Here is a 23,179-nt window from a genome sequence, read left to right on the forward strand (position 1 = left end):
TTTGGTTTCGTTTTGTGGAGAGATACAAACGGGTGTGGAGCATGCTTTTTTCACGGGATTGAGGAGAGGGTGTGGGGTAGGGTGGGAAATACGGGGTAAAGTAAATTGAACGGACGGATGTATATAAGGCTTTCGCGAAGCTTTTGTCTTTTTTGCTTGTCTGTTTTTTTCTCTTGTGTGACCTTAAAGACGCCCAACGGGACTACGAAGAGACGTTTTTGTTTGATAATTGTATATATTTTAAAGAGAAGCTTGAGTTCACAAGATGAAGTTTCTTATTTCGCTCTTGGCTTGCGGTTCAGCGGCTTTCGCTGCGCAGTTAACTCAAGTCTCAAACTATGGGGGTTCGGCGAAGGCGAGACCGGGAATGTAAGTATATCAACTACCAACTACCTCTCTCATCCTACCACCCCATTTCTTATCTTGCGGCTTCGTTAACATTGTAATACAGGTACGTCTACAAGCCTGACCAGGTCAAGACCGATGCGCTCGTTGTAGCCATCCATCCCTGCGGATCTACCGGCCAGAGCTACTTTGGCTGGGCACCCTGGAAGAAGGGCTCGGATTCCAAGGGCTACATTACCGTGTTTCCGAGCGCGACGGCGTCGTGCTGGGATGTATCGAGCAAGGCGTCGCTGTCGCGTGGTGGTGGCGGCGAGTCGAACGCTATTGCGGACATGATTGCGTATGCGACTAAGCAGTACAACATCAACCCCAAGAAGGTTTACGTGGTGGGAGAGTCGTCCGGTGCGATGATGACGAATGTCTTGGCCGCGACATATCCCGATCTTATTGCTGCGACTTCGGTGTACTCTGGTGTCGCCGCTGGATGCTTTGTGTCGGCTTCTGGAGCGGTGGCGGCGTGGAACAGTGATTGTGCTCAAGGACGCTCCATCAAGACTGCGCAGCAGTGGGGTGATATTGCGCGCGCAATGGATCCTGGCTACAGTGGATCGCGTCCCCGCGTTCGTAAGTGGATTTGTGCTTCCCCGAGGTGTTACGGTTGCTGACTTTTGCGTAGAATTCTGGCACGGCTCTGTTGATGCCACCATCCTCCCACCCAACTACAACGAGACCCTCAAGCAGTGGACCAACGTGTTTGGAGTCAGCACTACGCCTACAAGGTCGCGGGCCAACACCCCCCAGACCAACTACCGCACCGATGATTTCGGTTCCAACGTTCAGGGTATCTGGGCAGTCGGCGTCGGACACGGTGTCCCAGCTCACCAAGCCCAGACTGAGGCCTGGTTCGGATTGTAAAGGTCGTATTCTCTTGCGATATGAATAGCATACTTCATGTACATAAGTAGTCAAACACATAGGCCGTAAATATTGATCACCTTCCCAAGCTCTGACTCTCACTTCTTCTATGGGTTTCCTTTGGTACTTCTAGAGTGTCTCGTCGTTTTGGTGCTCGGGCGGAACTAGAATCCAGTCGCGGCGTTTCTGGTACGGGTGGTGGTGAGCTGGGTCCGATATCTGATGTAGACCGAATGCTTGCCGCATATGTGCTGCTGGCTCTTTCCCGCATCAGATCATAATTGCGACTAGTGGTCTCGAGGTTTGGGTTACGCCATATTTCTCCGGGTACCTCTGGGAACGATCGTGTCGCCTCGTTGGTGCTGTTTTGCTCCAAGTCAAGCTTTTCGTGTGCAGCGTCGCCAAGATAGTTACCGGCAGAGGTCAGCCATCTACGGACTTTGTGTCTACCGGCTGTCGGGTGATCATCTGGCTGAGTATCCTGACGGTCCTCCGGAAGGATTCCGCGTATTTGATCGCCATCGTCCCCTGGATGCGTAATTGTTGGGATTAATGAAATATCATTGGGCGACTCTGAGCGTATACCCAGAGCATTGACTGGGAGGTTTGAATTTGAATTGGAGTTCCTCTGTGGCAGTGGAGTTGGACATTGTTCGCTGCTATGACTGTGACGTGAAGAGCACGAATGCTCGCATTGTGGTATGTGCTTCTGTTCGGTAGTCTCTTTGCCGCTGGTTGACCATAGTAGATATAAAGATCCAAAGGCACCGAGGATTGTACCAGCTATAGGTGACCACTGCCCTGCATAGAATGTTAGATAAGGCTGTCAGGCTACTTAGTGCCAGGTAGTGCCACTTACCAAAAGACCCCATGGGTTCGGTCATGTACATCAACTGAGGGCTGAAGAAGTTTGCTTCGCCGATGCCGATAATGGTCAGTATAACGCCACCAAAGAGCGGGATCTCAATGACGGTCAGAAAGGATCGCACAAGGTCGTTGATATTTCTCATCTCTCCGACTGTCATGTTGGCGCCTTCAATGCGGGCATTGAGCTCTTCGACATGACGACGTCTCTTCCAATTGGTTTCCAGGACCTTGTCCCATGTGAAGATCAAGGACAGGATGGCTGGTATACAGAACCCTGCTGCCAAGAGCATACCGGCATTAAAGGTCAGGATCCGTGGCACAGGAACAACATAGACATCGGCTGCAGCTCCGCCTCGCAGCGGCGACCTTGGGCCTTGTGTTTCAGAGCAGGTCAAATTGCAATTGGGCTGCAGTTTCAAAAAAGCGGCAGTTCCTCGGGGAGAGTTTGCGTCGATGGGAATGTTGCAGTCGGTCGGCGTCACACGGTAGAACTCAACGCACAGGGCCAATAGGCCCATGAGGATTAGAATGGTCCACAAAAAAATAATGTTCCTTCCCGGCGTGTAAAAGTAGGTGCGCGACAGTCGCACCGTGAGCGGAGCGGCCAAGATGCCAATTGCGCACACTTGAAAGGCACCAAAGATGTCCAAATCAATTCCTCCTGGTTACGTCACATGTCAGAACAGGCATCGCCGTGGCTCTTGGGGGTTCTTGGGAGTTGCAGTACTGACCATTCTGGTGCGCAGCTGCGAGCACGATGCCTTGGATTGCCGAGATGGCGGGGAGGATCAAGACGGCAGCCAAGCACGTGTTCCGTAACCATTCAGCTTTGCGAAATGTCACACATGCGGCAACGAGGACATAGTATAGGATCTGGATGCGGGCGTCAGTTGTTGGCTGGGCGGGAAGGTATGTTGACAGGCAGGTGGGGGGTGGGTTACTGACACGCGACCCGGCGCCGTAGTTGGAAGATATGGGCCAGGCACAGACGACCTTGAAGGCTGCGCTAGTTGGGGAAGATTGAGCAGAAGAGGCGATGGTTGCAGTGGTAGGGGTGGCAATGTCGGGGATTGTTGAGGGCGCTGACATGTTCACACCGTATGTTCACCGCCGGAGGAGCAGATGGAGACCATCGTTATGTAGGGGGCACAGAAGAGCGCAGCACAAAAAGGAGCCGCAATGGCATTACCAACTGGCCTAAGCAGGCAGACGCCGGGCCAGTGAGGCGGCGGTAGTAAATGCCAATGCTCTGGGGAAAACGCATCATTTACCGGTGAGTGTTTATGGCTGCATAGGGCGAAGCGTGGCTGAGCGGCCAGCATGACCTGCCTGGGCAGTCAATTCCACTCACCTTTTGCTTCCGAACCCAACTCATGATGCGAGCCCCTCTGACGGAGCACAGCCGGCCGACACGACGTCGTGAAAACAGGAAAAGATCGGTGCGCATTAAAGGAGTCCGGCCCAGGTGAGAAGATGGGTTGCATCATTGTGTTCTTCTCGCCACCCTGTTTGGATGACCAGCCTCCGATCCTTAGCCCTGGCAGCCCAAGACCGACGATGCAGGCGGGCGGTGCATGAACCCTCTCCAGTACTGACGAAGCGGGCGCAGTCACAGTATCTGACTACCCTCTAGCTAAAGCCCAGCTACATACACACCCACTTGACCACCGTCGCACAAACTTCTTGGTATCCCTTGGCTGCCATGCTTCAACTCACAAATTTTGGCCCTCAACAGTGATTGCGCGGTGCCATCTTAGCCCAACGCACCGGCTCCCGTCCAACGCTTCTCACCCGTCCATCGGGCCTACTGCCCTACTGGAAAAGCTTAGTCGCACGTACATATCTGCACACTACTACCCTTTCTTTTTGTTTTTCTTTGACTAGAATCAACTCGCAGTGCGCACTTGGCTTTCTCGTAGCCGTCGCAACATGCTTGTCCTACGTGCGACGACGGAGCCAGAGAGGCCCAATCTGGACACCAACGAAATCAAGCAATGGCGCTCTATCGTCACCCTCATTGTCTTTGTTCTGACAAGTAAGTCGACTATGCATGCTGACAGCTGCACACACCCAGCTAACTCTAGATGCTTATAGACATTAATGTCTTGTTCCCTTTCCACATACCCATATACATACCGCGGCCAATCTGGACTCTATGCCTCAACACTGTTAGTGCAATGCGCATCATACCACCACCCCAGCATCCAACCAGAGTGCGGAATGGCCGACCCGGTGCCTTTGTGCGATTCAACTTTCCCATGAATTTCATCACGGCTCCCCTGATAGCTGATCTTTTCCTGCTCGCTATCCTGGCCATTGGAGAAAAAGAAGTACGCGGTGGCACTGTTGGTGACCAAGGCATCGTCCCCTATGACATTATGCTCTTCTTCCTCTCGCTCGCCTACATTGCCATTTCTGTCGATGCCTCTGGTTTGATCAGATGGTTGGCTTTCAAAGTTTTGCAGAAAGGAGGAAAAGTAGGTCACAGGCTGTTCTTCTATCTGTACGCCTTCTTCTTCGGACTCACAGCTCTCATCGGCAATGATCCTATTATCTTGTCCGGCACTGCTTTTTTGTCTTACATGACTCGTGTGTCAAGCAACATCAAGCATCCAAGAGCGTGGATCTTCACCCAGTTCTCCGTGGCTAATATCGCATCCGCAATCCTCGTCTCCTCCAATCCAACCAACCTTGTCCTCGCGGGAGCGTTCAAAATCACCTTTATCAAGTACACCGCGAACGTCATTGTTCCGGTCCTTGTGACGGGTATCGTCCTGTATCCATTTTTGCTGTACATCATCTTCCATGACGAATCTCTCATCCCACCTGCGATTAAGATGGAGGACCTTCCAGAGGAGCTCAAGGTAAGGATCTTCGATGATTTTCATGGCCATAACTAATCTGAACGCGACAGAACAAGAAGCCAGTGAATCCAAACATTCCATATGCCAAAGGTGGACTTGAGGACAGCGAGGTTGACCCTAACAGCGACGACGAGCAAGAAAAGAAACAGTCTCTGGAAGAAGTCTTGAACCCATTCCTCGACAGAAAAGGCGCCATGTTCGGAGCGGTTCTCATGGCAGCCACTCTAGTCACCGTGCTTGCTCTCAACGCAGCGTCTACAGGCACGCACGAGCGCCCCGTCTTTTGGGTTACTCTACCCGCTGCATTCATCATGCTCTGCTTTGACCTCACAATGGGCTGGCTTAACCGAAAGGAAACACGAAGAATCGCGCACGAAGGCCGTCAAAGAATGGAGACCGCACTCGCAGAAAGAGAAGAGGCAAGGAGAATGTCTGTTGCACAAGTGGATCAAGATGCAATAACTCCACGCCCCGTCCAACGCGAAAGCCAGGTCCTGGAAGAGAAAGCGCAACCAATAACAGATGATGCCAGCCACACTACAAGTGGAGAGCAGCAAATAACACCCTCATCATCCGCCGAGCCCATGCCCCGGTCAGAAGAAAAACTCGAACCAACCAAAAAACCCGTTCCCACGACCCTCACCTCCCTCATCAACGACGCCTACATGTGGGCCCAAGAAACCTTCCCAACAACAATGACCGTATTCCACCACCTCCCCCTCGCCCTCGTCCCTTTTGCTTTCTGCATGTTCGTCCTCGTCCAAGCCCTCGTAACCAAAGGTTGGGTCCCCGTTTTCGCCTATGGCTGGGACCACTGGGTCGAGAAGACAGGGACGATTGGTGCAATTGGCGGTATGGGGTTTGTTTCTGTCATTTTGTGTAACGTGAGTTTCCCCCCTTTCCCCTCTCAAGAGAACCCGTGAAAATAAGGATGGAAGGAGGTTGAAATGGCACCATGAGGATATCGCTGACGCAAAATACAGTTTGCCGGCACAAACATCGGCACCACAATCCTCATCTCCCGTGTCATCCAAGCGTGGGAAGAAATTCACCGACAGAATGGACGACCGATTTCTGATCGCACCTTTTGGGGGACTATCTATAGGTACTTACCTCTCCTTTCCTCTCCACTCTTCCAAAGAACAAAAAGCTAACACTTCCTCAGCATGGCCATCGGCGTAAACTACGGCGCCTTCAGCCTTGCCTTCAGCGCCTCCCTCGCGGGCATGCTCTGGCGCGACATCCTCGGCCGCAAACACATTCGCGTCGGCGGTCTCGAATTCGCTCGCGTCAATCTACCCATCATCGCCATTACCATGGTCGTCGGGCTTGTTGTGCTGATTGGCGAGATTTATATCATCAGGGACAATAAGCCTTACTCGCTTGGTTGAAGTCTGCTCGAGGAGAATGTATTTGCAGAGTTTTATATTCAGGTGGGGGATTGTTTAATCTAGAAAGTATTCGCAAACGCGAGACTTGGCTAGATGAAAGAAGATTGGTAACAAGATAGGCTGGAGTCGCGGAATCATCTCACGTACCATCCTGCTTTCTGCAAAAAAAAAAGCAAATGCGGAAATGAGGACTCGTCGTGATGTACGAGATGGGCGATGACACAGTTCGAAAATTCGAGGAGAAGCAGCGGCGCCGAAGAGATGACAATGGGAGGAGCAGGAGAGGAAATAGAGAAAAGGGAATTTGGGTATAAATACGTACGTGGTAATGATTAAAAAAAGGTTAGACTGGGATAAGGGGGTATAGACTTGAATTAACATCGCAACTTCAACGGGATCATGCTTTTAAATGTGTATTTGACTTTGTTATCTCTATACTATTGTGTAAAAACATGCCTATAATACGCCTCCGTCACCCAAGCACAAACTTTAAAAAAAAAGGGGGCGAGAACCGCATATCATCGGCACTTAGCACGGTCAAATGCAAGATATAATAAAAAGGGTTATTCTCTAGTTATTTCTCCTCTCCACCTCTCCACTTCACCCCTCTCCTCAAAACAAAAGCAAAACACACATTATATATAAACTCCGTCCGCTGCCTTCCAAAGTCCAACCCCCATACTCCCTTACCCATTAAAGAGGGGGAAAAAAGAAGAAAAAAACGCCAAAATCTCAAAACCCTTCTTTTGTATTGTTCCCCAAGTAAACCCTAAAAGCGGGGGGTTTCAGAAAACTCCAAAGCAATGTAAAAAACCCCGACTTATGACCCCATCAAGACCCCCATGACTATTTGTATACGAGATAAGACATATGTATATATAAAGAAAAAAAGGGAAAAAATTTCTTTTTTCGCAATAAGGAAACACATGCTCTCGCTCGACGGTATGGAGAAAACGAAAAAAAAAGCAGAAGAAAAGGCGATTCGTCCAAGGAAAAGAGAAGAGGAGCTCAGTAGTGGTATCATGCGCAACAAAAAAAATAACGAAAACTCAGAAACGCTCAAGTCAAACACGGCGGGGAAAGAAAGGAGAGAAAGAATCAAGGTACGCGTGTTTATCATCTAGCAGGCGACGACGTCATGGGTGACGGCGCATCCGCATCCTGAGCAACAAGACCATTAGCCCCGCGTTGTTGTGCAGCAAACGGCTTTGCATCTGTCATTTTCGCCAGCGCTTTCGTAGTCCCATTTGCCGCCGAGAGATCTGCGACTGAATTCGGGGGCGTAGTTTCCGCCTCTTCGGGGATCGTCTGGCAGTAAGTCTTGAGCACGTGTTTGAGCGCTGGACGACGAATCGGCTTTGAGAGGAAGAAGTCCATGCCTGAGTCGAGACATTCTTTGACGTTGCTTTCTTCTGCGTAGGCGGTGAGGGCGACAATGGGGGCTGAGAAGCCGGATTGGCGGATGAGACGTGTGGATTGGAGACCGTCGAGGTTGGGCATTTGGACGTCCATGAAGATGAGGTTGTAAGGGGCTTGGCGCTCCATGCTTTCTTTGACCTTGTCGAGAGCTTCCTGGCCGTCCTTTGCAACGGTTACATCGTACACGTCTTCGAGCTTGAGCATGCGCAAGACGACTTCTTGATTGGTTTTGTTATCCTCGGCGACGAGAACCTTGACCTTATCACCGCGTTTCGTTGCTTCGGCCTCCACGCGCTTCATAGCTGCCACCTGCGAGTTTGGCGACTCCAACGGCTTGTTCGAAGCAAAGAAGGGATGACTGAGACCAACAAGACGGGGTTGGTTGTCCGACTCAAAGGACACTGGACCCGGTGGTGCGGTAGCGGCCGAAGTAGCGACGCTGATAGGGCTGTTAGCCCCGGAACGCAACGAGCGGGCCGACCGTGCATCGTCATGGGATCGACGACGCGGGGGGTCGTCGATCGACATGCTCCGCCGTGGGGTTCCAGTTTCCATGTTAACGATCCTCGAACTGGCACTGCTGTCTGCTCGGCTGGCCACGTGCTTCAGTGGAATGACCATGGTAAACACGCTTCCATGACCGACTTCACTCTTCAGACCAATCGTGCCCTTCATCAAGCCTGCGAGTTGCGAGCAGATACTCAATCCCAAACCAGTACCTCCAAACTTCTTGCTCAGGCCCAAGTCACCCTGGACAAAAGGTTCGAAGATCTTGGAATGTAAATGGTCAGGGATACCTGGACCAGTATCCTCAACCTCAAACTCAAACGTCAGCCAGCGCCCAGGCGGCGGTGTCGCAGCCCGCTCTTGAAGCATGTAATGTGAATACGCATTCGCCTTGTCCATGACGTTGATTGCGTTTGCAGTATCGTAGTGGTTTGGCGTTGCTACTGATACTGATCCAATCTCCGAAGCTGACGTTCTTACCCGCGCCTTTGAGTTGCGTGCCGAGCTTTGCCGTGATTGTATCGAAGCCTTGCGGCTTTCGGGCATGCGGGCCTCTCCAGGGCATCGGATCGTGAGCGTGACCGAGCCACCCTGGGGCGTGAACTTGAGACTGTTGGACACGAGATTGATGACCACCTGCAGTATTCGATGTTGATCTCCGTACAGGATCATGTCCTTTAGCCGGCCAAGCCCGAAAGGACCGAGATCACGCAATTCATTGGGCCGCCCGTTGTCGTCCAGGTTGTTCTCATACGGCCCTTCGAATTCCACGGCTAATTTAATGCCGCCTTCTCTTGCCTGCTTGTCGAAAATAGCCAAGACTTGTGAGCTGATATCTCGCAAGCGGAACTCCTTCTCATCCAAGCTCAACTGCTGTCCGACTTGGTTCTTGCTAAACGTCAAGAGATCCGTCAATAGATTCAGCAGCAAGTCTCCGCTCTTGTAGATAATACCCAAAGACCGTTTCAACTTGACCGGGTCGTCTTCTGACATGCAGACAGCACACATGCCCAGGATACCGTTTAACGGCGTCTTGAGCTCGTGTGAAATGTTTGCAATGAAAAGAGTCTTGCTCTCATTCGCAGCCTCTGCAGCTCTTTTGCTTTGCTCCAACTCTGCCGTTCTCTGTGCTACTCTCTCCTCAAGCTTTTCATACTGCATCATCAATTCGTCCGTCATCTCGTTGAAGGTGGTGGTCAAATCGGTGAGTTCATCGTGGATAAAGTGCTTGCGGTCCTTGACTTTGCTCGGGATGCGAAACTGCCTACGCCTCTCTGCCTCCTTCTTTTCTGCCTTGTTGAGCTTGGCATTTCTGCGGTAATGTATAAATTGACCAAAGAAGCCTTCCTTGTGAGCAAGCGCTGCATCTTCTGAGCCATCGGGCCCGCCATCGTTGTGCGAACTGGAGTCGTCATCTTCAAAGGCCGATGGTGAGACCGTCTTCTTAGTAGCATCTCGTAGCCGTCTGATTGGCTGACTCGAATAATGCGCTACGGGGAACGCAGCAATCAGCATGGCACCAATAGTACCAAAAACACAGGCGAGGATGATATTCCGAAGACGATTGATAGGCTCCCAGACCTCCTTACGCGTCTGCTCAACTACAACCATCCAATCCACCATGGGACTGCGGACGATAGCGTATCCAACCGCAACCTGGTCGCCCATCTCATTTTCCGTAGGGATAATACTACCAGCATTACTAGTAGCACCGGTCGTCTGGGTAAATCCTTTGCGGATGGCCGGGTACTCGGACCAGTCAAAAGGAGGAAGTTCAAGTTCGGTATCATATTTGCCGTGTCGCTGCATGTTGTTTCTGTGGGTTGGCGGTACAAGAAAGCGTACCTGTACTTTTTCCGGGGGGGTCGGATTCGCGGCATCGTACATGTAGCTTGATGGAAAGACATTGGTAACGTTGTTGGGGCCAAAAAGGAGAGTCAGGCCACTCTTGTCGAGACCGTCAATGGCATCCACAACACTGGTGATGAGCGAGGCGTCCAGAACAGTCGTGAGCCATCCCAGCGTATCGATGTTGGACGTGTTGTTAATGATGGGCAAGGTAATGGAGACGAGGCTAAGAGAGTCATTAACGCGATACGGGCCGAGCAAGAGATAACTCGTGTTATCGATAGTCCTTCCTTCGAAATGCGCCTTGAAGGTATTAAAAGACGAGTTGAACGGAATAGACTCGACAGTGAATTTAGGATAGAGTTCAGGTATGAAGCCATAGTCAGGGTCGCCTAGCGTTGCATTTTGGCCGTCTGGTTTCTGAACAGGGAGCACGACATCCATCATCGTGACGGCGGTACGGCGAAAGACTGCGCGGTCTGATGAGTTGAAGGGAAAGATTTGGGCCTGGATAGCGATGCGGGTCCGGATATCGCCCGAGAAGATGGCATCGTAATCTTCTTCGACGCGGGCCCAGTTCTCTATCGAGTTATTACCACGATAGTAGCGACCGAGCGCAGCCTGAGGAGAAAGACGGTTCGCTGCTTGTTGGACGAGGATTTGCATGAGAGCCAGGTTCGAGGACAGCTGTGCGGCTTTGAGCGAGGCGGTTAACGTGAGGCGAGTCGATCTACATGGCACAATAGTTAGTATCGAGGGCACCCGGACCCAAGGGCGCTTGAGGAGCGAAGAAATACCGTATGTCGAGCACGAAATTGTGGTTGGTGAGCTACTCATGTCAGCAACAGAAGGCATTGTTAGCAGGCGGGAGTATGTACCCATGTTGCGACTGCGACGACGGCCAGGCCTATGGTCGAGGCCAACAGCACCAAACAGCCTAATTGCTCGCGGATGGGGATGCGCATTTTGGCCATGTCACCGGGCGGCGCAGACAGCAGATGTTGTCAAAGGCAGGGTTAAGGGCGAGGAGCGTCGTGTGTGTCCCATTCCTCGCAGTACATGCAGACTAGTGTGGATGTTGGGGGGACGGGGAAGGGCGGAGGCGTGGTGTCGAGTGAATGGATGTGCAACCACCAAGGGCACAGCAGCAAGGGTACAGGCAGACGGTAGCCGACAATTTAATCAGTCAAGCAGCCCGACCAAGAGCAGCAGGAGGCGGCGGGCGGCGGAAGGAGAGGACAAGAGGCAGTAGCAGCAGAGGACGACAAAGCAGAGCAGGGCGCGGCGGAGCGGCCGTCGGCATGGCGCGTCGGAACCCTGGAGTGCACAGTCGATGTGGGAATGCAGGCCGGACGCTTTGGGGGTTGGTGTGGGAGGAGAGATTACTCTAGCCAGGCGGGTATATCGCTATCTGGCTAGAGGCGCTGACCGTTGGGTGTTCGCTTGCAGCTCCTGTATGGTCAAGGCCAAGCAAGACACAGCTGACAGTGCAGCAATTCGCGCATGGTGACAAGAGCCAGAGACTTTCTCTCGTACCCAATGAGGCTACATGTCGATTGACAGCCCGCCCTAAGACGACGGCCGTCGTGTTGCGTTTTCCTGGCGCGCTCCACCACCTGTCAGTCTGTCACTGCCCTCGCCCGCCCCATTTCATCCGCAAAACCGCACGTTTGGGAAAGCGGCTGGCCTTGGCGTGGCGGGGACGGCGTTCTGGCCTCGTCTTTTTTTCCCATCGATCGGCAGATTCGTCGCATGCCTTGCGATCCCCCCGGTCTGGCGGTTAGGTTCTAGCCCAGCAAATAAAACACACACACAAAACCTGCATTTCCCTTTGAGAAATCGTCGACAGACATCAAGCATGGCTCTTTCGCAACATTTCCATGTTGGTAGCGTGTATGCAATCGGTCCGTTATTCTCCCTTCCCCCCCCCCGCGTGCTTGGGTCGCGGGAAAACCTAAGCATAGTTTTAGTTTAGTACTAGTGCTAATTCAATTCCCTCCCATTCTGATTCCCAAACATCAGCCGCACTTCTACCACGTATTTCGTTTTCTTCACATGCATGTAACATACGCGTCTCTCCACACATACATAAATCATACCACATCTCTCCCCATCTCGCCACTACTCCCGACTAGTAATCACGAAACCCGTCTACCGGGTAGAGAAAAAGTAAAAAAGTCACAACCAAAGACGCCACACACATACACCCCTGCCCTCTCTGCCCCTGATCTGAACATCTGAAGAAAAAACAATGCATACAAAACCCACGCCCTTCCAAGTCCCTCAACCTAGGTGCACATACAAACATACTCTCCACACACGCCCTCTGCATCCCCATCCCCACAGACCACCGCCGCTGTTAGTAATAACGCAATCACCCCATCACCGTCCCCACCTCCCCTTTAGTAATAATGACCGCAAAAATCCAACCCAACCTACCCCCAAAAACCCGCCTTTTCCTGACTCATCACTACCGGTCGCAAAGAACCGTCGTTTTTACTCTCGCAAGCTTGCGTCAGCCTACTTGCATATTTCCTTAGTTTAATAGTCCCGGCACAGCGCGAAAAAGAAAACTTTGCATAAACATTCCTCATACTTACATGTGCAACAAATGATCACGTGAGAAAACGCTTTTGCATGTATTAGGCAGCTGCGGTCCATGTGATGAGTCATCAGGGCAATACGTACGTTGCGTAATCGAGAAGGAGCGACATGTTAGAGGGGGTTTACTGAGGGGTGAAGAGTAGGAGATGGAGGGTTGTGAAGAGTAAACGATCAAAGTAATGTAAAAGTGGAGAAAATTACTATTACCTTACATAGTTGGAAATCCACACATACGCGCGCACTTTCTCTCATCACCACCTTTTTTTTGCTGAATGGTATGAGTTGCATACGTATCCCATCTATGTGACACAGTAAAAAGGAAACCCCCCCTATCCCAGAAACCGAATCGCCTTGATCGTAAAAGATCGGGTATCAAAGAGAAGAAGAAAAAGAAGACGGGGTGCGAATGTGGAAAACAACCCGGGGAAGAGAAGCCCTTGAACATGATGTACCAGTTCCCGAAAAAGCCACAAACACACACACACACACACACACACACACACACACACACACACAAACACATATACATCCACCTTCACCACGAACCACCTCCACCTCCTACTTCATACCGAACAGATACCTCAACTCCCTAACATCCAACCGTGTCAGATTCTTATACTCTCGTTCATCCAGCGCCGCCCCAATCATCTCGCGCTTATTATCTTGCAAATGCGTAATACGATCCTCCACTGTCTCAGGTACCAACACGCGATGAACATGCACCTCACGCGTCTGCGGCATGCGGTGAGCGCGATCAACAGCCTGGTCTTCGATAAAAGGGTTCCAGAAGGGATCGAGGATGATGACTTGGGATGCTTTCCAGAGGTTGAGACCGGCATTACCTGCTTTGAGGGAGATGAGCATGACGTTTTGGTCCGGGTCGTCCATGAAGGCGCTTACGGCGTCAGCGCGGGCGTCCATTTTCATGGTGCCGTCGTAGCGCTGGTATTGCATGTTTTCTCGGTGGAGGGGGACTTCGATGAGGTCGAGGAGTGAGGTGAATTGGGAGAATACTAACGTCTTCTCGGTTGGGTCGTTGTTGCGGATCTCTTGGAGGAGCTGGATGGTTCGGTTGATCTTCGCGGATGGAACATATGTCTTGTCCAGACGACGGAGGTAGCGCTTTTTAGCTGCTTTGCTGCGCATCGACTCTTTCTTCAGCTGAGCCAAAGTCAACTTGGGTTTAGCACGCGCCTTGCCCTTGCCTTTGCCCTTGCCACGCTTCTTCGACTTCTTCTTGGACTTTGCTTTGGGAGCAGCAGAATGACCCGCCTCATCACCGTCTTCCTCTTCATCATCCACAACAAATCCAGCCAAATTGCCTTGCTTATCAACGTCGGGTGCATCCTCATCTTCAGAGTCGGAAACATCAGAGTCGGAATCGTCGTCCTGGGCCTCATCATCCAGGTCAGCCGATGCGAGACGCTCGCGACAATGGACTTTGCAAAAGTGCTTGTAGTCGGTGATCAATTTGGCCCTTATCTCGCCACGGCAATGCGGGCACTTGGGTATGCTTGTCTCATCGTTGCCATCCTGCTGAGCTGCTCGCATTGCGGGATCGATGAGCTTCTGAACACATTCGCCACAGACCGTATGTCCGCATGGAATGATAATAGTCGGATTAGGGTCAGCCTCGAGACAGATTGGACACTCGAACGAGTCGTGATTCTTTAGTCGCATCACGACGTCTGCATTCAATCCTTGCGCTCGGGTCAACAGGTCGTCCTCGTCGATGCCTTCGGTCGCTGGCTGGCTAAGATCTTTGATCAGGTGTGGATGACAGCAGGCCTGACGCAGTCGAAGTAAGAGGACCAAGACATTTGCATAGTTGGCTAGGCCTTATTAGCATACAACCTTACAAAGCCAAAACTAATTTGAGCAAGCTTACATGAAACTGCGTCATCGTCAATGTACTGGTTCATTTGAAGCTGTGTCCTCGTCTCCAAAGCACGGTACAGTTCAAGTTCTGAATCGCTAAAATCAACGTTGTCAACAACGATATGCTTGGGCGGAATCCTGGAGATTGGCTGTCCATCCACTTTGGCATCCTTCTGCCTTCGCAGCATGAGAGATGCCAGCAGGATTCGAACGCGATCCATCCCTTGGCTCCTCGTACGTGTTTGCTTGATAGTCTGAGAAATGTCAGCCTGTAACACATAAATCCACCAGTACTTAGCACTTACTTTAAAGATGTCTGTGTTAAACTTGTTCCACGAACAATAAGGCTTCACGTTGAGGAATCGAATCAACGGGTACAACTCGGCGATGCTATTCATCATGGGCGTTCCAGTCATGCACAAGCGGTGACGGGCCATGAGGTCTGCGCAGGCCTTTGACGCTTTGCTGTTGCGATTCTTGATGTTGTGAGCCTCGTCAATAATGATGCGATACCACATGCACTCGGGTCCAAGCAATGCAAGCTTATCCTTAGCTTTGCGACGAATAGAAGGGTCCTGTGTCTCCTGTTCGTGCAGCATAGACTCTTTTCGGGACTCTTTCTGCTTGTATTCCGAGGTTAAGCAGCCAAAAGTTGTGAGCACAACATCGTACTGACGAAGACGGGAAAATTCGACGTTCTTGCCAGTGCCGTGGTAGAGGTATACACTGAGCTTGTGACGAGGATCAACATGCCGTTCGATTTCTTTTTCCCACTGCCGCATGAGAGCCACAGGCGCGATTATGAGAGTTGTTTTACAGGCTGGATCATCGGGTGGATTTGCACAAATGAGCGAAAGAGCTTGTATCTGAGCATATTGTTAGCAGCGGATTAGCTAGGTTAGACCAGAGAATAGATCATCAACTTGTGATCTGATTTACCTACCGTCTTTCCCAATCCCATGTCATCAGCTAGAATACTGCCTTTGTTGTCACCACGTTCCATCTTGAGGAGCCAGGTCAGACCAATTCGCTGGTACTCTTTAAGAGTGCAGGTCATGATGGCGGGTGTTGGCTCTCGCTTCTCAGTCTTCTCAGCATCACCCTTGAAATTCTCAAGGAGCTTTTCTATAGCCTCTGTTTCAGCGACATGACTCCCTGGGAAGCCACCATATTCATCACCGTCGCTATCACCAGCTCCCATGAATGGAGGTACTCTAAGCGCATCCATGTAAGGAGGTAACGCATGATTGGCATAGTAATCGAACCCAACAGTTTGAGCCCCTGGAAATACATGCGGATGCTGCTGATATCCATAGCTATGACCTGGTGGGTTTGGGGTCATCATGAACTCAGCCAGTTCTGGTACGGACATATAATCCCTACTAGCATTATTGGCCGGCATCGAATGGCCATTGCGGAATGCTCCCCGATAAGCATTGTGCAGTTCTGGAAACGGATCCGAATACGTGGGCGCCCGCATAGGCGGCTGGGGAGATCGTACAGGGGTAGGAGGATCAGACTCGGTCAAATCTACGAAAGCTATTTGATCAGATCGATGCATATGATTTGACTCCCGACGAGGCAATGATTGTGACCACGACTCGAAGGGGGGTGTTGTAATATCTGGACTTGGTTGCCTGCTGATACGCTTGGCCTCAGGGCCGCCGGCTAGCTCTAGGTTACGCTTGAGAGAATGCGATGGCAGGGCGCGAGGTGGCGAATGTGGCCTTCGTATGCCATTTGAGGGAACGGCAGGAGCGTATCCTGGCTGAAAGGCCCGGGCTTGCTCGCGATGCTTTTGGAGCCTCTCAGACATATCATGGAGCTGCTGCTCGTAGTATGGCTTATCGATATCATCAACAGTGGGGAGGATCGCTGTTATCATGGCAATGTTTGCCTGAAGAGCATTGGTGTCATTTGCCATATCCATCCTGGCTAGGCTGACTACCACAGCAGTGTGGCGAGACAAACGAAGCGAATGTAATGGACGTCGAAATGGGGGTTTCGGGACAGGGGAAGTGCGCTGGATGGAGAACAGTGCGGCGTAGACGGGCCTTATAGATCGAGGGCGAGAGTGTAGGGCGGCGGAATGAAGTGGTCAAAAGTGACCGCTGTGCGTAGCCGATTCACCGTGAGGCCCCAAGCGACTTTCAGGCTGCAGTGTGGCCAAATGAAGAGTGAAAGGAAGCCCTGTAAGACAATTGCAATGACACGCCACGACGCGCTGCGCGGTCGTTTCGCCGGGGGTTCTTTTGTGCAACGTAAACTGCGACACCCTCGTATTTCGTCAAACGAGACGATGGCGAAAGAGAAACGAGAAAAACGAAGGAAGAAGTCAAAAGAAAAGAGCTAGGCGCTCCTATTCCACCGTATCGCAAACGCCATAGCCTCGTGGTGGGGGGTTGCGCGCACAGAGGACAAAGGGAAGCCACCAGTGTGTCTGTCGCGTCCTCGATTACTATCGATAGGTTGACCCTGGTAAGCCCGCGGCTGAACGTCATCTGGGCTTTGGGTTGCATTGCATCTGCAATGCGGCAAAAGTAATCGCTCAAAGCCTAAATGGTGCCGAATGGGCAGTGCAGTAAATACTCGTTACAAGGCACCCTATGCTATGCTGACACGACTATTGCTGAGGCGAACGGCTGAAGGACTTTTGTTCTGGCAGCTGCGGCTGCACGTCCTCCGGTTAAGAGAAACACGCCAGGCTAGGCTTGGCGCCCTGTACAACATGTACAACGACGTCACGCGAATTGTGCGAGGGTACACAGCGTAGACTAATTTTTCCAACTATACGCAGATAATAGTCATACATCACGCATTTGAAAAAAGACACATTAGCAATAGAGAGACAAGAAATAACACATGTATATATGTACCACGATACTACTTCACAGCGGTGCTCCAAGCCGACCAGGTAGATTTCTGCATCTCCAAAGTTTTAAAAAAGAAGCCAAGGTACCCCAAAAGACCATATTTGACGGAAGACCCTTAGAAGTCAAACTCCCCGAAACAATGATAACAGTTAAACGCCGAGATATGCTGGAAAAAAACTACCACAGAAAAAAGGTCATGTGAGGCGTGCAGCAAAACTGGATCCAGCACAGTAGAAACGCCAACCGAAAAAATGCTCCATAGCTGGCGTTTGTGAAAACAACAAGGACGATTCTTGCTTTAGCTCCAACCTTCCATCAACGTCATTACTTCGATAACCGGCGTGTTCCCGATTGGCATCGCTACAACGCGCTACTGGCGTTGAGAATGTCGTTCATCGTTCATCGTCGATACTCGTCGAGGTGGGTGTTGTTGATGCAGTTGTCGTTTGGCAGGATTCAGCCTGAAGAGGGCTCGAATACATAACTAATCAAGCCTTCTCCTCTTCCTTTATGTCACACAAACTCAGCTACTGTGACTCCGCAGCAAAAGCTACAACGCACATATATTAGGGTCAATTACTCACAAACTAGCGGACAAGGAACGTACTCTCTCGACACTGCCATTATCCGTCTGATCCACCGCCAACAGGTTGGGGCTATCAGCGCCTCCGCCACGGTCCGTGAAGCCTCGCGCTTCGAGTTGCGGTCGCTTCTTGGGGCTTGTTGTCGACGCCGACGCCGCTCCTGTGGTCGCCTTGTCTTTGCTGTTTCCTGGCAGGTCAAGGTTGGGGATATGTGATGACGCCGTATACCGTGGCTCATTTGTGTGATCGTAGATTGTGCTTCCAACAGTGGCACAACGGAGAATGGTCTGGATAAGTTGGTTTTGACGAAGGGGTTTGGAGAGATAGTCCTGTTACTCAAGTCAGTATCGAGAATCAATGTAGGGGTCGCGCATCAACTTACATCCATCTGCGCTGCAAGACATTTCTCGCGATCGCCAACCATTGCGTGTGCTGTGAGTGCAATGACTGGTGTAGACGGGATACCGTTCTCGCGTTCCCATTCACGAATCTTAGCCGTGGCCTCAAAGCCACCCTGTATCATGTTAGTTGTGATTCATTATCCAGCGGTGTTCAGCTTACCATGACCGGCATTTGCACATCCATAAGTACGCAGTCGTAGCGCTTCTTCTGGATGTGCTCAAAGGCCTCGAGACCGTTGTTGGCCACAGTGACCCTGTGGTGGTACTTCTCCAAGATTCGGACAGCAAGTTTCTGGTTGACAGCATTGTCTTCGGCCAGCAGAATCTGGAACGACTTGGAATGGTCAGAAACAAGAGGTGCGGCACGGCCATCCAGTGCTGGAATGAGTGCGTTGCCCAAATCGATGGGCAGGCAAGGTGTCGTCATGTAGCTCGAGATACCGTTTTCCAGTGCAGATCGAAGGCTGATGCAGACGTGTGGCGTCAGCATGACAAGAGGAATGTACTTGAAGCGCTCGGCAATCCTGAGCTCTCGTGCCGTCTTGTCATTGTCGACAATAACGCAGTCGTAAGGCATGTCGGCTCTCTTTGTAGTCTCAGGCACCTCTTCAACCGAGTTGACGACCATGGGTACGAGATCCAGGGCCTTCAAGTGCTCAATGATCTGGTCCGAGAAACCAGTGTTGCCTTGGTCGACAAACAGCACCGTGTGTTGCTTGTATGCGACAAGTTGGGGCTGGATAGCGGTAATCTCTGGCTTGCCGAGACGGACCCTGCATGTGAAGTAGAACACACTACCCTTTCCAAAGTCGGACTCGACCCACATGCGACCACCCATAAGAGTGACGAGACGCTTCGAGATAGACAGTCCAAGACCAGTACCACCAAACTTCCTCGTAGTTGAGCCATCTGCTTGCTGGAACGTATCGAAAATGAGGTTGAGCTTATCGCCACGAATTCCAATACCAGTGTCAGAGACCGCAAACTGGAAAACGTAGTGGTCGGGTCCGCAGTCTTGTTCCTCCGCCATCGATATGGCGACCTTGACCTCTCCATGCTCAGTAAACTTGATGGCGTTACCGACAAGGTTGAGAATAATCTGCCTTAACCTGAAAGAATCACCCACAACATAGTCGGGTACAGTGTACGAAACATCATAAGCAAGGTTCAGCTTTCGCTCGTTGGCCCTCGACGCCAGAGACTTGAGAGCATTGAATATGGTGCCGCGCATGGAGAATGGAATCTCCTCCATAACCATTCGGTTGGCTTCAATCTTCGAGATATCCAGTATGTCGTCGATGATGGTGAGTAGCTGACCAGCGAGGTTGTGTACGATAGTCAACATTTCTCGTTGTGCGTGGGTAAGGTCGGTGTCTAGCGTAAGCTGCGTCATACCAATGATACCGTTCATGGGCGTTCGGATCTCGTGCGACATGTTAGCCAGGAATTCTGACTTTGTCTTGTTGGCCAACTCAGCGGCTTCCCTAGCAGCCGTGTTCCTTTGGATACTCTCTCGCAAACTGGACACCATCTGGTTGATCTTTCTCTTCAGCTCATCCATTTCACCAGAAGCTTCGACGGTGATTTGAGTGAACTTGCCCTCCATTGCAGCGTTGGTGATGTCACCGAAAGCGCGCACCTGCGATGTAAGATTTTGAGCCATGGTGTTGACGTCCGTGGTGATCTCCTTCCAGCGTCCGTCAATGTCTCGCACATCGGCTTGACCACCCATCTTGCCGTCTACACCCACATCGCGGGCTACACGCTTCACAGCAAGAGACCATTCGTCGAGTCTCATAACCATGTCGTTGACGGTATCTTTGAGTAACCGGATTTCACCCTCGGCATCAACGTGTACTCTTCGGCTCATGTCTCCCTTGGCAATGGCTTGCGTGACCTCGGAGATACTACGCACTTGTAATGTGAGATTCTGGGCCATAGTGTTGACGTTGTTTGTCAGGTCCTTCCATTTGCCTTCGACGTTGTCGACTTGGGCTTGGCCACCGAGGATTCCGTCAGTTCCGACTTCACGAGCGACCTTGCTGACTTCTTGGGCAAAAGTATTCAGGCGGTCCACCATGGTGTTGATGGTGATCTTCAGAGAAAGAATCTCGCCCTGTACCTCGGCCTTGACCTTTCTGCTAAGATCTCCTCGAGCGACAGCTGTCGTGACCTCTGCGATTTCTCGCACTTGGGTTGTCAGATTCATCGCCATACCGTTCACATTCTCGGTGAGGTCTTTCCAGGTACCCTCAACCCCATGCACAGTGGCTTGTCCACCGAGGCGACCCTCGGATCCGACCTCTCTTGCAATCTTGGTGACTTCGTGTGCAAACTGCTGCAGTTGGTCCACCATGCGATTGATTGTGTTCTTGAGTTCGAGAATTTCACCCTTGCACTGGGCTTCGACCTTGCGCGTAAGGTTGCCTTGGGCGACAGCCGTGGTGACCTGAGCAATGTCTCGCACCTGGGTAGTGAGGTTTTGTGCCATGGCGTTGACGTTTACAGTGAGTTCATTCCACATGCCCTTGACACCGGCAATCTCAGCCTGTCCACCGAGCTTGCCCTCGGTGCCGACGTCCCTAGCGACCTTTGTGACTTCAGTTGCAAATGACTGCAGTTGATCCACCATGGTGTTGATGGTCTGCTGTAATTGCAGGATCTCTCCTCGGGCCGGTCGCTCAATTTTGCGGCTTAGATCGCCATGAGCGACAGCAGTCGTCACTACGGCGATCTCTCGCACCTGCTCGGTGAGATTATTGGCCATCATGTTGACTATGCGACATGTTAGTATCGGCCCGATAGCGGGACACGAATCAAGACGTACCACTATCCGTCAGCTCAGCCCAAATACCAGCAACTCCTGGTAAGTTCGCCTGACCGCCCAATCTGCCTTCAGTACCGACCTCTCGAGCGAGGAATGTGACTTGACTGGCGAATTCTTGCAGCTGGTCCACCATGGTGTTGATTGTGCGCTTGAAGAGAGTGATTTCAGGGTCCATTTCCTTTGCATGGATGAGAACCTTTTTGCTCAGATCTCCCATGGCGACAGCCGTGACGATGGCGCCAATCTCCCGCAGTGCTTTCTGGAAAGCCAGGTTGGCTGGATGACGTTAGTCGCAGTTGCTCACGTGTGGCGGGGTTGAGGCCTACCTTGCTGGTGCTTGCCGAGTTCTCGTTTCAGTGCGCCAATGTCCTCGATGCCATGTTCGAACACCATGCTCTGCGTTGTCAGTTGCTTGTTCACTTCCCGGCTCAGGTTGTCTACGTAATATTAGTATGTGGCTGAAAATGAAGATAAAATATGCAATGATTATATATCTATGCATGAATGTGCTCGTACCGATGTGTTCGCGCTGGTTCCTAATCTGGTCGGCCTGCTGGTTCAAGTGTACGCGTAGATAATTCAGTTGCTCTTCAGTGAGGGCGGCGGCAGGCTCCTCGGGGCCGCCATTTGTTTCCTTTGCAGCGAGCCAGTTGGACACCCAGATGGCGCGCTCTTTGTTTGAGCCCCGACGAGCCTGACCAGGTGGGGCACTGTTGTTGCGAATGGCACCGGTAGGAGTGTATAGGACGCCATCGTCGGGGGACTCTTGTGCGGGCGTCAGAGGAAATTGGCCTGATTTGGCAGCGGCATGGCTGCACTTGTGCTCGAGAAAGTCTATGCGGCTGCACAGAGCCGACAGCTCTTGTTCTAATTGTGTCTTTTCTTCGCTCTCGGGACCAGGCAGGGCGATTGCATTTGCGGCGGTTTTGGCGCCGTTTGCGGAGACTTGGGCACTGAAGCTGGGGTCTCTGGCGGGATCGTGTTGGCGGGCGAGGTTGCGGATGATGGCTGCGACGCCCGAGTATGTCTCTGCAGCCATGGCGGCAGCGGCGGTGGGCAGCGGCGGCTGGAGTGAGAGGGGTGAGGAAGGATCTCGAGCGATGCTATGTGCGCATTGGAGGCGGCAAGAGCGAGGCGGAAGGGCGAAGACGTCAGTGGTTGGGGATTAGGAGGGGGTTGATGGGCAGATGGTCAACCAGACGTCTGGGGCGGGACAAGAGAGTTTTTACAGAGGAAAAGGCAGCGCAGAGGGAAGAAGGCGAGATGAGGTCGGGTGGATGGTGTCGAAGAGGCGCAAAGGCAGAGAGGCGCAAAGGCAGGGAGGCCCCGCCGGGAGAACAGGCGGGCGCGGAAAGAGGATAAGCGTGTCGTGGGTAGGGTGCTGGCGATGGGATGGGCAAATGAAAAGCCAGGGCGTGTTGCAAGCCGGTACAGGCGTGCAAGTAATGTACAGTAGGCGCACGCACAAGCCACAGACCTCTGATGGACAAGGAGAATGAGCGAGATGGCAGGCAGGCTGGCAGGCTGAGGGCAAAAGATGCAGAAGAGGTGAATGAATTGGAGGCTAAACTGTGGTACGCTGCCTCACAAAGGGATCGGCCCAGGAATTGCCGTGTTGGAGGGAGAAGAGAGGGCTGCCATGCTTGCCATGGCATTTGCGCCTGTCAGTTGTCGGCTAGCAGGCCTGTCGGACCACGCCAATTCCATGGCGCCGCACCCAAATGCCACGCCTGCAACGCCCCAGTCTTCCACCACGGCCACCTCGGCGGACGCCGGACGCGACGAGCGAGTCGAATCGAATCCAGTCGAGTCGAGTCGAGTCGAGTCGGGTCGCACACATGCTGCCAGCCTGTCCG

At 52.0% G+C, this 23,179-nt stretch overlaps 6 protein-coding genes across 6 annotated transcripts; 2 read left to right on the top strand and 4 right to left on the bottom strand.

Moving 5' to 3' along the window:
- Positions 1–265: 265 nt before the first annotated feature.
- Positions 266–1,260, top strand: COCCADRAFT_95917 (carbohydrate esterase family 1 protein; the record flags this gene model as incomplete). The annotated part of the gene is made up of 3 exons (XM_007714015.1): positions 266–369; positions 452–969; positions 1,022–1,260. 3 exons carry the CDS (start codon positions 266–268, stop codon positions 1,258–1,260), a joined length of 861 nt encoding a protein of 286 aa, XP_007712205.1.
- Positions 1,261–1,336: 76 nt separating this feature from the next.
- On the bottom strand, positions 1,337–3,216 carry COCCADRAFT_95897 (uncharacterized protein; the record flags this gene model as incomplete). Its single annotated transcript, XM_007714016.1, has 4 exons — positions 1,337–2,061; positions 2,120–2,788; positions 2,859–3,000; positions 3,073–3,216. The coding sequence occupies 4 exons, from the start codon at positions 3,214–3,216 to the stop codon at positions 1,337–1,339; spliced, it is 1,680 nt and encodes a 559-aa protein (XP_007712206.1).
- Positions 3,217–4,056: 840 nt separating this feature from the next.
- Positions 4,057–6,382, top strand: COCCADRAFT_95870 (uncharacterized protein; the record flags this gene model as incomplete). The annotated part of the gene is made up of 5 exons (XM_007714017.1): positions 4,057–4,162; positions 4,222–4,991; positions 5,042–5,875; positions 5,975–6,096; positions 6,157–6,382. The coding sequence occupies 5 exons, from the start codon at positions 4,057–4,059 to the stop codon at positions 6,380–6,382; spliced, it is 2,058 nt and encodes a 685-aa protein (XP_007712207.1).
- A 1,116-nt stretch (positions 6,383–7,498) lies between these two features.
- Positions 7,499–11,121, bottom strand: COCCADRAFT_36694 (uncharacterized protein; the record flags this gene model as incomplete). Its single annotated transcript, XM_007714018.1, has 3 exons — positions 7,499–10,886; positions 10,954–10,985; positions 11,035–11,121. The coding sequence occupies 3 exons, from the start codon at positions 11,119–11,121 to the stop codon at positions 7,499–7,501; spliced, it is 3,507 nt and encodes a 1,168-aa protein (XP_007712208.1).
- Positions 11,122–13,318: 2,197 nt separating this feature from the next.
- COCCADRAFT_95959 (uncharacterized protein) lies at positions 13,319–16,568 on the bottom strand (the record flags this gene model as incomplete). The annotated part of the gene is made up of 4 exons (XM_007714019.1): positions 13,319–14,592; positions 14,649–14,892; positions 14,944–15,504; positions 15,582–16,568. 4 exons carry the CDS (start codon positions 16,566–16,568, stop codon positions 13,319–13,321), a joined length of 3,066 nt encoding a protein of 1,021 aa, XP_007712209.1.
- A 1,523-nt stretch (positions 16,569–18,091) lies between these two features.
- COCCADRAFT_95886 (uncharacterized protein) lies at positions 18,092–22,362 on the bottom strand (the record flags this gene model as incomplete). Its single annotated transcript, XM_007714020.1, has 6 exons — positions 18,092–18,424; positions 18,478–18,609; positions 18,657–21,271; positions 21,324–21,599; positions 21,650–21,760; positions 21,840–22,362. The coding sequence occupies 6 exons, from the start codon at positions 22,360–22,362 to the stop codon at positions 18,092–18,094; spliced, it is 3,990 nt and encodes a 1,329-aa protein (XP_007712210.1).
- Between the last annotated feature and the right edge of the window lie 817 nt (positions 22,363–23,179).

Source organism: Bipolaris zeicola (assembly GCF_000523435.1).
Source record: "Bipolaris zeicola 26-R-13 unplaced genomic scaffold scaffold_72, whole genome shotgun sequence".
In the NCBI taxonomy this organism is placed as follows: Eukaryota; Fungi; Ascomycota; class Dothideomycetes; order Pleosporales; family Pleosporaceae; genus Bipolaris; species Bipolaris zeicola.